Raw genomic sequence first — 12,961 nt, forward strand, 5'->3', positions numbered from 1 at the left:
CCACCTCTGCCGGGGCGGGGGGGGTTGGGGGAAAGGAACGGCGGGCGGCGGCGGCGCCTGCGCCCGCGCCTGCGCCCGGGCCGGGAGGGAAAGCGCGTGGCGCGGTTGGGGTTGGCAGCTGGCTTCGCGGGCGCACGCCCGGGCGCACCGGGTGGGACAGATTTGGACCCCCTGCGAAGGAAGGCCGGCCGGGGACGTGTCTCCCGTGGGGCGGAAGGGGCGGGGGCGAGGCGTGCGCATTGCCGCTTCTGCCCCCCCTTGATTTTATTTATTCAAGAAATAAGGGAGTAAAGGGAAATTTGACAAAATACCCCGGCCGTTTTCAGAGTTGAAGGCATCCACCAGGGACACTTATGTCCCCAGCATCTACCCGGGCGGCACAAGTGCCACTGGCTGGAGCCCACCTCGACTCCAGGGGATTATCCCTCGCGCTGGATCAACTCCAGCCTCAGGCCTCACCCCCACGTCCCAGCTCCGCCCGTCCCCCGGTCAGCAGTTTGGGTCACCGGCCGTGCCCCTTGGCCCGTCTCTGCAGAGGTCACTGAGCGACCGTGGGGCGAGACGGGCGGGCCTATTTTTCAAGGCGGAAGAATACTAAGTGGTTTCAAGATTGCAACTTTTTCAAGAAGGGGAAAGTCCCTTCTACTTCGGCCCATTAGGTTTTTTCTTCTTTTTCAGTAAAACTTATGGTAAGAACTTGTGTGCGATTAGTTCACTCACCGCCCACCGGGAAGAGGGTGGGGCAGGACCCGGAGACCTGCTTAGGTGAACTAGCCCTTGCTGGCCGCCTGGGCAGCTAAGGGGCTTGGCCACTTCCGGTCCCTTGGGGGAGGGGCGCCTCCCGGGCGGGAAGGGGCTCCGCTCCTCTCCGGTCCTCGGCAGCGAGCGCGGTGCCCTCGCTGCCACTCCGAACCCCAGGGGCATCCGACGCTCCCCGAACCCCTGTTCCTCGACAGCCGCGGTGGCTGAGTCACTGGGCGGCTCGGGCGGGGCCGCATGCGGGCACGTGGCGGCGCTCCCCGCCCGCCGTCTCCTGACCCTTGGCCTGCCGCACCCCCTACCCCAGGGTGGAAATCTCCCGAGAGGGAGCGGCCAGAGATAAGGGGGGGAGGGCGAGACGGAAGACCGGGGGTAGGGATCCTGAGGTGGGGGCTGGGAGACACACCGCGGGGCAGGCAGGGCGGGAAGGGGAGCTCGGGAGAGAGCCCGGGGGTGAGTCACCGGGCGCCGGCCGCTGCGGCGCCGGCGGGAAGGGCTTCCAAGTCGGGGGCGACGAGCAGGGAAGCCGATGACCCTCGTTCGCGCGCCGGCCGGCCGGCCGGAGCCCGGGCGTGCCCTCAGCTCCCGGCAGGGGCTGCAGCCAAAGTCGGGGCAGACCTCACTCCCGCCAGGCCCGCCGAGGCGGAGAGAGTCACCGAGTGCAGAGACCCACTTCCCTGCAATGCTGCTAGCCGGCCACCCGACTGGCCCCCGGCGGTCAGACGCTCAGAAAGGGCCACCCCCTCCTCCCGTCCATTCATTTTTTTCACTTTTGATTCAGCATCATTCACTGATGGGCTGGGATCACGACCTGAAGCGCCTGCGGTCGGTGGGGAAACGGCTCCTGACTGTCTCCACGCAGGGCGATAAGTGCTGTCCTAGCGCTATCAGTAGGGCGCTGCGCCAACTCTGAGGGCCTGTCTAAATTCGTCAGCCCGTCCCCTCCCCCACTGCCCTTGCTGGCCGAGAGAGGGTAGGATGGGGTGGAGCCGAGGGAGGCCGCAATGGGGACCCTGAGAGGTGAGGCTCTCTCACCTTCTGAGTGGGCAGTTCAATTTTAGAGCTCAGAGCTTGCCCAGAACCCCCTGCCCCTGCCCCCGTTGAGGACAGAGGCAGTCCCCCGCCCTCTAAGTGTGCTGAGCACGTGTGGATGTCGTTCCTGCAGCCCCTCTTCCAGGCCACCTCCCCAGCCCTGCAGGACTCAGGTTACCCCTGGCCTTTCCTAAAGGGCACTAGTTCCTCCTTAACCTTTGCAAAACAGGAATAGAATCCTGGGGAGGGGAGAAACACCCCCCCAATTCTGAAGCCCCTCCCGTTTCTCCCCAGGAGTGGAATTAAAAATAAGGATTTTATTGGGGAACAGAGAGAAAGGAGGGGGTAGTCATTGATCTTTTGGGAAGGGGGCAGGTGTCTAGGGCCAAAGGCTTCTGTTTTAGGCTATAGTGGGCACTTGGCTGCCAGCCGGGCTGAAGGGGGATGATGGAGAGGGTGAGAGGCGGGGCTGGCTGGGGTACAGGGTGGCTGGAGGATAAATGCCCAGCCTGAGAGGGGGTGAGCTGACACTGTCCCAGCTGCCACCTAGACTCGGAGCCCAGCGAAGAAATCCCAGGTCTGGTGAATCTTTCAGCCCCGGGGGGTAGGGGTGGTAAAAGGTGAGGGTGGTGCCACTTGGAGAAGGGGGGGAAATGTCAGCATTCTTTTCCTTCTGGGACTGGGGGTGCTTGAGAAGCCTGGAGGGGTTGGAGCAAGCAGGATGGGGGTGCCCAAGGACAGGGAAACAAACGAGACTGTGAAGAGAGGCAGGCAGAGACGATGGAGAAGCGTGGTTAGAGTTGGAGCCAGGTGGGGGAATCTGGGGCCCCTGAGGATTTGGAGAAGGCTGAGGAGCAGGAAAATGAGGTAGACTAACAGGAGAGGATCCGAGGGCTAGGAATCCGGGGAGAACAGAGTACTTGGCCAGAGGGTGGAGGGAGAAGGCAGAAGTGCAGCTTTGCAGGAGGTGGGGTTGAGCAAGTAGTGGAGTTTTAAGAGAGGCCTCCAGATTCTTAAGATGGGAGAGTGGAATAGGAGCTGTTCTGAGTGGGGGAGGGGCTGCGCCTGCCACTTTGGTCTGTGACCTTTTTGTGGGATATTTTTAGCTCCAGCACCTGCCTTCTTGGGGCGGGAAGACTCTTAAAGGGCAAGGGATTTGGGGTTCCTTAAGGGGTCAACTGTCCACACTCACTCACACCTCTCGCCCTGCAGCCATGGCCATGCAGAAAATCTTTGCCCGAGAAATCCTGGACTCCAGGGGCAACCCCACAGTGGAGGTGGACCTGCACACGGCCAAGGGTAACACAGGCCCATTGAATGGGTTTACCGGGGAAGACCCCAACTCCATCTGCCTTTGCCCCCCAACTCTATGCCACATCCACTCCTTTCTCTGGGATCCCCTCTCCCAGCCTTCTTCCCAGGCCTTGCTCTTCCAGCCTGCTCCCCAGCAGGGAGCAGCACAAGTCTCTCTACACTGCCTCCTGTCCCTGGGCTCAGAGAGGAGACATCAGCCCTTTGGGGGTGAATGGGACTGACTCTCTGTGATCTTCCAATTCCTCCCACCTCAGGCCGATTCCGAGCAGCTGTGCCCAGTGGAGCTTCCACAGGTATCTATGAAGCTCTGGAACTAAGAGATGGAGACAAATCTCGCTACCTGGGGAAAGGTGAGGAAAGACCAAGGGGGTGGTTTCAGGACGTGGTATGCAATGTCTGCACAGGGTAGAGGACGGGAACCCAAAGCTCTTGAGGAGCTGGGGGCCACGGGAAGAGACCTAATTTAATAGAAGATCTGAACCCCCTGCTTCGGCCTCTAGGGGTCCTGAAGGCCGTGGAACACATCAATAAGACTCTAGGCCCCGCACTGCTGGAAAAGGCAAGTGGAGGGAGGACCCTCTCTCCCCCTCACCTGCTACCTGGTCCCAAGCAGCTCAGGCTTGGCCAACCATCCCATCCGCCCCAAATACCTGCACTTCTCTTTCCTCCAGCACATGCCCTGACTCCTGAGAAATCTAACCTCTGTTCTCCCCTCCTCAAACCTGCCCTTCCAGAAACTAAGCGTGGTGGATCAAGAAAAAGTTGACAAATTTATGATTGAGCTGGATGGGACAGAGAATAAGTGTGAGTGAAGGGCTAGGGACAGGGGACGGGATGGGCTGTGGGAGGGGCGGGGGAGAGACCGCGGACTGAGGTCTGGTTAGGATTATTTCTGTGTCTCGCATTTTGGGGCACACCGTAACTGGCTGGATTTGTATTCATCGCACAGGCATTTCCTGATGCCTGCCCTGTGCCAGGCTTGGGCCGGGCTGTGGACACAGCCATGAAGCCGACACATTCCCCTGGGCTGGGTGTTCCCAGAGCACCTCAGGCTGCTGGGGAGAGATCTGTTAACAAACTCGGTGCCCAGTGGTTTGGAGTTCTGGATTCTTTCTGGGGTGACCAGAAGGGACGTTCTAGGAGCTGACCCTAAACCCTGTGCGAGGGGCTCTCACACTTTCTTTGTACTTGCTTCCTCCAGCCAAGTTTGGGGCCAATGCCATCCTGGGCGTGTCCCTGGCCGTGTGCAAGGCCGGAGCAGCTGAGAAGGGGGTCCCGCTCTACCGACATGTTGCAGATCTCGCCGGGAACCCAGACCTGATCCTCCCAGTCCCTGTGAGTGCAGCTGCCCCGCCGCATCCCGCAGTGACCCCACCCAGCAGGGAGGGCGTAAGCAGCCCCTGGAAAGTCCACCTTTCAGACCCAGCTCCAAAGAAATGGTTTCCTGAAATGGAACCTCTCCGGCTGCGGTCCAGCCCTCCCCCTTTCCCACAATCCAAACCTTCCCTTTAACCTATCTCTGCTTCTTTCCCTTGATGTAACCGGGTTCCTTCACATTCCACTCCCAGGCTCAGTAACTCCAATTTCTCATTCTGCTCTATGCCCCAACCCCAAATCAGATTGAAAACTTCTTCATGGCAAAGATCTTGGCATTTTATTTTTGTATCTTCTTTAATACTTATCAAACCAAATTTGCTCTTTATGGAAATCTTTTGAATTTCATTGCAATAATAATGTTACCATTTATTGTTACTTACTAGCTAGATTGTATAAGAGCCTGAGCTCTGGAGACAAGCTGCTGGGTTCGAATGCTGGTTTTGTCCTTTTACTAGTTGTGTGATTTTAGGCAAGTTTATTTAATCTCTCTATGCCTCCGTTTCCTTATCTGTAAAGTGAGGGATAATAAATTGTACCTAGTTACAGGGTAGTATTGAGAATGAAATGAGCCAATAAAATATATGTAAAGCACTTAGAGCAGTGCCTGGCTTGTAGTAAGTGCCATATCAGTGTTTGCTACACCAGGCACAGGCTAAGAACTTTACATCCAGTTGCTCTAATTTTCCACATAAGATCCTGCAGGTAAGCAGGTGGTGTCCCCATGTTATGGAAATGAGGAAGGAGTCTCTGAGGAGTAAAATTATTCATCCTAGACCATTCAGTAAGTAGGGGATCCAGGATTCCACATCGATGCCCAGGTCTAAGCACCCTCTCCCCATCTCAGGCCTTCAATGTGATCAACGGGGGCTCCCATGCTGGAAACAAGCTGGCCATGCAGGAGTTCATGATCCTGCCCGTGGGAGCCAGATCCTTCAGGGAAGCCATGCGCATCGGTGCCGAGGTCTACCACCACCTCAAGGGGGTCATCAAGGCCAAGTATGGGAAGGACGCCACTAATGTGGGTGATGAGGGCGGCTTTGCACCCAACATCCTGGAGAACAATGAAGGTCAGTGTGAGCACTCGGAGGGGCAGAACCCCTGGGTCCCCATGGAGACGGGGTGCACCAGAGCCTCAGGTCCTCTCTTTCCCTCCCCCAGCCCTGGAGCTGCTGAAGACCGCCATCCAGGCGGCTGGTTACCCCGACAAGGTGGTGATTGGCATGGACGTGGCGGCATCTGAGTTCTATCGCCACGGGAAGTATGATCTCGACTTCAAGTCACCTGATGACCCCACACGGCACATCACTGGGGAGAAGCTGGGGGAGCTGTATAAGAGCTTCATCAAGAACTATCCTGGTGAGACCCTGGGTGTTCCATCGCTCCTGCTTGAGTCTCTAGCAGCTGCCCTACACACTGGCTTCGGCATCTCCACTGCCACCACCTCAGTCCTTCCAATCCTTAGCGCCATTGCAATCTCCACCCAAACTCTTCTGACCTGTCACTCCTCTGTGAGGCCCTTCTGACTTTTAACCCGAATCTGCTCCCCTTTCCCACCAGTGGTCTCCATCGAGGACCCTTTTGACCAGGATGACTGGGCTACCTGGACCTCATTCCTCTCGGGGGTCAACATCCAGATTGTGGGGGATGACCTCACAGTCACCAACCCCAAGAGGATTACCCAGGCCATTGAGAAGAAGGCCTGCAACTGCCTGCTGCTGAAGGTCAACCAGATCGGCTCAGTGACTGAATCCATCCAGGCGTGAGTGCCTCTGGCCCTGGGGCGTCATGGCCTCCCTCCACCCATACCCAGTCCAGCTACAGTATTGCCCACTAACTCCAAGTGTGACTTTCCCTTGGCTCCTGACCCGCCCCACCCTTTCGACCTCAAGGCTTTGATTAACTCTTGACCTCACCCCAAGTGCTTTGCCATTGTTGCCTTGCCATGCCTCATCCCCACCCCGACCCTATGCCATCCCTGTCTCCCAGATTCTGCTTCTTCCCACCAGCATCTCAGGAGCCCAAATTCAAGATCAAGAATCTCCCTTTCTCTCCTGCTTCCCAAAGAACTTAGTCATCACCCTCCCCTCAAATCTCCCACTCCCCAAAACAGAAGGGAAAAGCCCCACCTAGCCCCTGGCTTTCCCACTGAGGAGGTCCTGCCGGACCTTATTGAGTGTCCTCTCCACCTAGCTGCAAACTGGCTCAGTCTAACGGCTGGGGGGTGATGGTGAGCCACCGCTCCGGGGAAACCGAGGACACGTTCATCGCTGACCTCGTGGTTGGGCTCTGCACGGGACAGGTACTCGTGGCCCCCCTCTGCCGACTGTCTGACTGAGTTTTCTTGGGATCCCTGGCCTCCTGCCCTGGAGTTGAATGCCACCACAGGCTGCTTCCTCAGGGCCAGGCCCAATTCTTCATCCCTGGTCTCATGCAACTCCTGGAATTCCTCTTCCCTCTTCAGATCAAGACTGGTGCCCCCTGCCGCTCAGAGCGTCTGGCCAAATACAATCAGCTTATGAGGTACAGTGGGTGCAGTAGGCCTGGGTGTAAGGAGCTGAGGGCTCTTGGGTTGGAATATCACAGCCCTGCCTTTGTCTGCCTTCCAGGATTGAGGAGGCTCTCGGGGACAAGGCTGTTTTTGCTGGACACAAGTTCCGTAACCCAAAGGCCAAGTGAGAAGCTGGAGGCCCCAGGATCCCACAGGACAGATCTAGGCCTTCAAGCCCTTCCCCCTGAAATAAACACTGGTGCCAACCAAGGCAGTGGCTTGCTTGTTTGTGGGAGGGAGGGAGGAGATGCTGGTCTCTGGGCTGGATGAGACAGGAGGTGGAAAAGTAGGAGCAGGAAGGGAAAACGGACATGGAACCTGCTGGGACAAGGAGGAAGTGAGGGACTGGCCAGAGAGAAAGTTGGGCTGGATCTAGAACCACAAAGCTCACATTATGGAAGGAGGCTGAGGGAAGCAGGTGTATTATGTGAAATGAAGCTGAAGAGGAACTGACAGAACACGAACCAGCTCCGGAGAAGGGGAGCAGGGTGGGGGGGGCCAAGGCCTGACATCACCATGAAGGGGAAGCTGGATCAGACCTGCCCATAAGTTGAAGTGCACGGTCTGCAGAGGGCACTGCAGTGTGAAGTCTGAGTTCTCGTCCTTATGAAATCGAAGTGCTTGGTGAGGATGAGAGTGTAACCAGAGCAGCTACCATTTCCATGGAGCTTGGAGGATGTGAAACTATTCTAAATATTTGACATATACTGGCCTGTGTAATCTCTGAAACAGTCCTATCAGATAGTTACCATTTATTATCCCCATTTTACTGGTGAGGAAACTGAGGCACGAAAAGGTAAAATACTTTAACCAAGGTAACAGTAAGTGGCAGAGCCAGGATCCAAACCGAGGCCCATTTGGCTGTAGTGACTGTGCTCTTAAAATACTCTCTTATTAATTTCTACAAAAGTGCCAATATTTGGCCATCTTTGGCCCACAAAAACAATCTTATACTGTTCAGTCTGTAATTGTTTCTCTTCCTCTCCAGGACCCACCCACCTTTCTCTGTTCAAACAAACCAAGACATTGGGTCAAACAGTGTTTATTGAATGTAAAGTAACCCCAGCCCCATGGGGAAGAAATTTCCAGGGAGAACAGAGAATAATACAGATTAAATACCCACCTGTACATTCACACACACACATACACACACACACAGACATCCAAGCTCCAACAGTGACAAATCAAACACCTGCTTCCCCCAGCCTGAGTGACAGCTGTTAGGAGGTGCTTCAGAGGTGGGGCTCCAGGATGGGTTCTAATAGCAGCAGCCTCGTCCCTCCCTGCCCTCTGCCCTGCCCCAGGGAGCTGGGGTGTCTAGGAGGTAGGTGGCAACTCTTCCCCGCTCTGCCGCAGACGCTTCTTGGCCCGGATCTCATTCATGGCCTCTTCAATGGAGCGTGTGTCCCTCTTGTTGGCCACAGGCACTGGGGGCAGAGGGGAGGGTGGGAGGGCCTAGGAGCCCTGTGCCTCAGCCTCCCTCCCCTCCCCCCATCCTGTGCTCCTCTCCCCTGCCCTCCCAGCCCCCACTGTGGCCTCACCACAGCCGTAGGTCTTGTTGGCCTGTAGCATGTGGGCCGCATCCTTGGCTGCCCCCTTCCCAATGAGGTGGCTGTACTTGTCCTTGTAGTCGCTGGCAGGGCTCACCACCACTGGTCCCTGCTGGGCTGCCTCCTCCTCCTGCCGCTGGGCCAGCTCCTAGGGGTGCCAAGGTGGGGCACCAGAGCTCAGGGCCTGACCCCAACCCCTCCCAGGTGGGGGGCTGCAGGGCCCCAGGGACTGCCAGGCATAACTCACCTTCAGCCTCCGTTTCTCCTCAGCCTTCTGGGGGTCCCACTCCTCGCCACGACGGTAGGAGTCCAGCTCTTCATCTGAGGGTGCAAACTCCTGGGAAAGAAGGAGATGATGGGGTCAAGGTTCCACATACATGTTTTATCTCATTCCTCTCCCCCAGCGTGGGGCACAGGCTGAAAAGGAGGAGACAGCGGGGAACTCAGGCCTTTTACCTTTTTTTTTGGCAGTGCGGCGCGGCACGCAGGATCTTAGTTCCCCGACCAGGGTCGAACCTGTGCCCCCTGCAGTGGAAGCTCAGAGTCCTAACCACTGGACCACCAGGGAGGTCCCCCTTTTACCTTTTTGAAGATCATGACATATCGACATTCATCATCTTCCCCAAAGGAGAAGGATGTCAGGCCAGCCACTTCCACCACATCGTGTCTGGGAAGGGGGAGCGAAGGGGAAAGGCTATGTAGAGCCACGAGGGGGCCCAGCGCCCTCCTCTGGAGGGTTCTCCCCTCTGGCCCTTTCATGCCTCCTTGGCCACCCATTTCTTGCCTCCCCAGCCCAGAGACACTCACAGTATGCTCCTCTCTATCTTGTTCATCGGCTGAAACTTTTTCTTGATCTGCCCACTGTCTTGGATGAAATCTGACACCTCTTTCTCCATCTTGGTAAAGGGAAAAGGGAAGAAGATATGAGATGATGGCCCCACCCCAATATCCCTCTCCCCCGCCGGGCCAACAGGCCTTGGCCTCCCACGCCTTTCCCAGCCGCCGTGCCACTGGCTTCTGGGTTTCACCTCTCTCAAGACAGTTTCCAAACAAACTGACTCTTCAACCTTCCAATTCTAACTTATTGGAAGTCCTTTCTGAGGCTGCCTTTGATCTCTCCAGTTGTTCTCACCCTTTTACGAAACTCCACTTTCTGCTGTTTCTCTTGTTCCTGTAGTTTCTTCAGGCGGGCTGCCTGCTCTGGGGGTGAGAATGGCAGCATGAGGCCAGGGGTGGAAGCATGGGTGGGGAGAGTTTGTAAGGCTTTAAAAGGGATCTCATGTCCACTGGGAGGGTATCAGGCTAGGAAGGTAGGATGACTGTTTATTTGCCAAGCATTTATTGATAGTTCCTCTATACCTGGCACTGTGCTAGGACCTGGAGCACAAAGAGGATTAAGACATAGCTTTGCCCTTTAGGAGCTCACAGTTTAGTGGGAGTAACAAAGATTAGAATCATGCTCAACCCCATTTCCCAACCCACTGGGGAAACCAACTAACAAACATTTATTTAATGCCTGCGACATACCAAGAACTATAAAGCACTTGGGGAGGTAACGAGAACAAACCGAGCCCTGGTCTCAAGGAGCTTATCATCTCATTGTCTACATAGGGAAGGGGAAATTATTTAACTTCCTATATTGTGTAACACCCCCACTTTTTACTTCTACAGCCAAGATGAAGCTGAAATGGCCACTCTGACACTCTTCTCCTTTGGGAGTGTAGGTGTCTGAGGTGAGCTATAAAGGGAACTCCTTACCCTTGGGTCTCACTGTCCCCTCTTCTCTCTTCCGCCATTTCAAATTCTTTATAACCTTAAGGCCCACTTCTTCCACAGGATTGGAATTCCTTCAGCTGCACTGAACCTCTTCCCATTTTCTTAATCACTTCATGTCTTTGCACATGTTGTTCCTACTGCTTGAAATGCTCTTCCTCCTCTTGCAAACTTTGAGATCCACCATGAGTCAGAGTTACTCACTTCTTCCTCTGGGGCCCAAGCACATTCGGTTCAGACACGCACTACAGCATGTGCTGAGAGCTAACAGAGTGTAACTTTTGTCCTCCCTACCCCACTCTGAGCTCCTAGAAGCTACAGACCCTGTTCATCTCCTATCCAGTTACTCTCTGTGGCCCCAGGGCCCCGACAGCTCAGGAGCTCTCCTCTCTCCCACCTCAAGGGCTCTGACCATCAGCACACCCCATATTGGTCACTGACTGTTCTCGAACTGGCTTATGAGTCATCTCTCTGCATCTGAGGAGGTGGCATAAGATTATGGTTAAAAACATAGCCTTAAAAGTCACACATGGGTTTGAAACCCCACCACTTAGTAACCGTGTAACGGCAGGCAACTGACTAAACTCTGAACTTCAGCTTCCTAGTCTGTCAACGGCCGCTGGTGAACCCACCTAGTCAGTCATGGTGTTAAATAATCCCAGTTCCCAGGTCCCATTATGCTCCCTCCTTCCTCAGAGCTTTCAGAGCTCTGCCTGGAGCACTGCGCTCCCCTCTCACTCACTGACTTACCCGTTCTTCGCATCTCAGCTCACTGCAGACTAAGTTAGGACCCCTAGGTAGCCCCTCTCATAAGTTATTTTTCATTCAGAGCACTTATAAAGTTGGTTATTAAACTCCTGTGTGATCGTTTCATCAATGCGCATTTCATCGATGCTCCAGACTGTGGGCTCCTTGAGGGTACCCTGGCCCCTAGCAACCATTCAGTAAATATGGATGTTAGTTCGATATTAAGCAGCATTTGAGCCCTTTGAAGGCACCCAGGCTGCCCTGGCCTCCCTCGGACGGGTGGGGAGCCGGTGTCCTCCCCAAGGTAGTCAGTCATTCTGTCAGACTCATTCACACTCCGCAAAGCGAGCAAGAGAGGCCTGCACCGACCGGCGGGCCCCGCCCTAAGCTTGCAGCCCAACTTGACCCGCCTGCTGGGAAATTACTCGGAGAATACAGGCGAGGACACCATGGCCAATCGGACCGGGTAGGGGCATTCTCATCCCTCCAATCAACATTCACGACCCGCCCGGGGAGCTCGGGAATTTAAGGGTACAGATGAGAGAAAGGTTGGAGGGCGGCCCCAAGTAGGAGGGGCATAAGAGCGCCGAAAGGACCCAGCAGCCAGTTAGAGGTGCTGAGGGTAGGGTGGGTTAGAGGAAGGTCGAACAAAACTTAATAGGTAGACCTTTAAGTTGAGGTGGCCAATAGGGGAAAAAGGACTGCGGATGGGCGTGTCCTGGATCCAATCGGAAGGGGGCAAGGCGCAGGGACCCCCCCCCCCCCGAGCGACGGGAGGTGGGCGGGGCCGAACGGTCGAACTCACCCCCCCCTCCGATCCGAAGGCGGGCCGAGAAACACCAAGGGGTTGGGTGGGGTTGAAGGCAGCCTACCAATCAGAGCACGCCACCGGCGGACAGGCGGGCGCATCAGCGAATTGAAAACAAGAACTGCGGAAGGCTAGGGTAGAAAGAGCCAGGGGCCTGGCGCTGGGCTTCAGGTAGCCAATCATCGTCCGCTAAGAACGGCGGGCGGGTCGGCACCCCTTTTAGGGAGTCGGGGGGTCTCGGAAGGGGCCCGTCAGGGGTCTTTCAAGGTTGAGAAGGTGGGGTCGTCCAAAGGGGTAGGAGTGCGGTCCTGAGAACCGGGCGAAGAAAGCCGGTTGTGAATTTGGGATCCTCACCTCGGGCCTTGCGCCGAGTCTCCTGGTCACCGAGGCTGGGTGGCTTCTCCATGGAGCTCAGGATGGAGCCCAGTAGGTCCGCCATCTTGGGAGTGACTGAGAGGGGGCGGCGCGTCTTAAAGGGAAGGGCAAAATGCCTTTAAGGCCGGAAACACGTCGGAGGCGGAAAACCACGCACCCGCCCCGGCGCGGCTTAGATCCCTGCCCCGCGCGCCTACAGCCTCCCGCCGGCCGAGGCCCCGCCCCCCGCAGACAGAGGCCGGAGGCTGGCTGGTGCAGCGATGTTTAATGGCAATTCGTAGAAACCAAGCCCATGCACAAGTAGAAAGTGCTCGTGGAGCCGGCAGGAGACCCCCGCCGCGCCTGGAGCCACAAGCCCGGCCGTGCAGCCCTCCCTGCGGCGCCTTAAATAGATTCTTCACTATACTCTGTATGTTACATTATGTACAAGCCCCCTCCCCTCGGGGACGGGGCGGGACTCCGCAACGCGTTGCTATATACACCCCCCTTTGGCCCGGAGGTTGGTGGCCAGAGTCTGTCGGGGTGACGGGGGAAGACAGAGCAAGAAAGGGAGGAAACAGACGCAGACATGCGGAGTCGGGGTGGGGGGCACGGTCAGCCCTGAAACACGAGGGGCGTGCGCGTAGCGAAGGCAGAGTTGGGACCGAGGCGGATACATTCAGAGACGCGTCGAACAAA

General features: G+C 56.4%; 2 protein-coding genes across 3 annotated transcripts; one reads left to right on the plus strand and one right to left on the minus strand.

Moving 5' to 3' along the window:
* The first annotated feature begins 86 nt into the window (after nucleotides 1–86).
* On the plus strand, nucleotides 87–7,241 carry ENO3 (enolase 3). 2 transcript variants are annotated; one of them, XM_061176745.1, is made up of 12 exons: nucleotides 87–689; nucleotides 3,004–3,090; nucleotides 3,360–3,455; nucleotides 3,606–3,664; nucleotides 3,840–3,909; nucleotides 4,307–4,440; nucleotides 5,327–5,549; nucleotides 5,641–5,838; nucleotides 6,040–6,241; nucleotides 6,673–6,781; nucleotides 6,944–7,002; nucleotides 7,089–7,241. In XM_061176745.1, exons 2-12 carry the CDS (start codon nucleotides 3,006–3,008, stop codon nucleotides 7,156–7,158), a joined length of 1,305 nt encoding a protein of 434 aa, XP_061032728.1. In that variant the 5' UTR covers nucleotides 87–689; nucleotides 3,004–3,005; the 3' UTR covers nucleotides 7,159–7,241. The 2 variants fall into 2 exon arrangements, with proteins under 2 accessions (XP_061032728.1, XP_061032729.1); XM_061176746.1 differs by lacking the exon at nucleotides 87–689 and adding an exon at nucleotides 2,286–2,368.
* Nucleotides 7,242–8,056: 815 nt separating this feature from the next.
* Nucleotides 8,057–12,869, minus strand: SPAG7 (sperm associated antigen 7). Its single transcript, XM_061176224.1, has 7 exons — nucleotides 12,263–12,869; nucleotides 9,713–9,780; nucleotides 9,388–9,476; nucleotides 9,163–9,247; nucleotides 8,828–8,917; nucleotides 8,572–8,728; nucleotides 8,057–8,457 (listed from the first exon to the last, which is right to left on the minus strand). Exons 1-7 carry the CDS (start codon nucleotides 12,345–12,347, stop codon nucleotides 8,348–8,350), a joined length of 684 nt encoding a protein of 227 aa, XP_061032207.1. The 5' UTR covers nucleotides 12,348–12,869; the 3' UTR covers nucleotides 8,057–8,347.
* Nucleotides 12,870–12,961: the final 92 nt, after the last annotated feature.

The sequence above is a fragment of the Eubalaena glacialis genome, chromosome 19 (assembly GCF_028564815.1).
Source record: "Eubalaena glacialis isolate mEubGla1 chromosome 19, mEubGla1.1.hap2.+ XY, whole genome shotgun sequence".
Taxonomy (NCBI): Eukaryota; Metazoa; Chordata; class Mammalia; order Artiodactyla; family Balaenidae; genus Eubalaena; species Eubalaena glacialis.

Bases quoted from the DNA above. Each gene is read 5' to 3' on its own strand.
- ENO3 (XM_061176745.1), top strand. From the start codon at position 3,006: ATGGCCATGCAGAAAATCTTTGCCCGAGAAATCCTGGACTCCAGGGGC. The intron at 3,091-3,359 runs GTAACACAGGCC...CTCCCACCTCAG, and splicing joins GGACCTGCACACGGCCAAGG to GCCGATTCCGAGCAGCTGTG. The intron at 4,441-5,326 runs GTGAGTGCAGCT...TCCCCATCTCAG, and splicing joins ACCTGATCCTCCCAGTCCCT to GCCTTCAATGTGATCAACGG.
- SPAG7 (XM_061176224.1), bottom strand. From the start codon at position 12,347: ATGGCGGACCTACTGGGCTCCATCCTGAGCTCCATGGAGAAGCCACCC. The intron at 9,248-9,387 runs GTGAGTGTCTCT...CCCCCTTCCCAG, and splicing joins AAGATAGAGAGGAGCATACT to ACACGATGTGGTGGAAGTGG. The intron at 8,729-8,827 runs GTGAGTTATGCC...TGGCACCCCTAG, and splicing joins AGGAGAAACGGAGGCTGAAG to GAGCTGGCCCAGCGGCAGGA.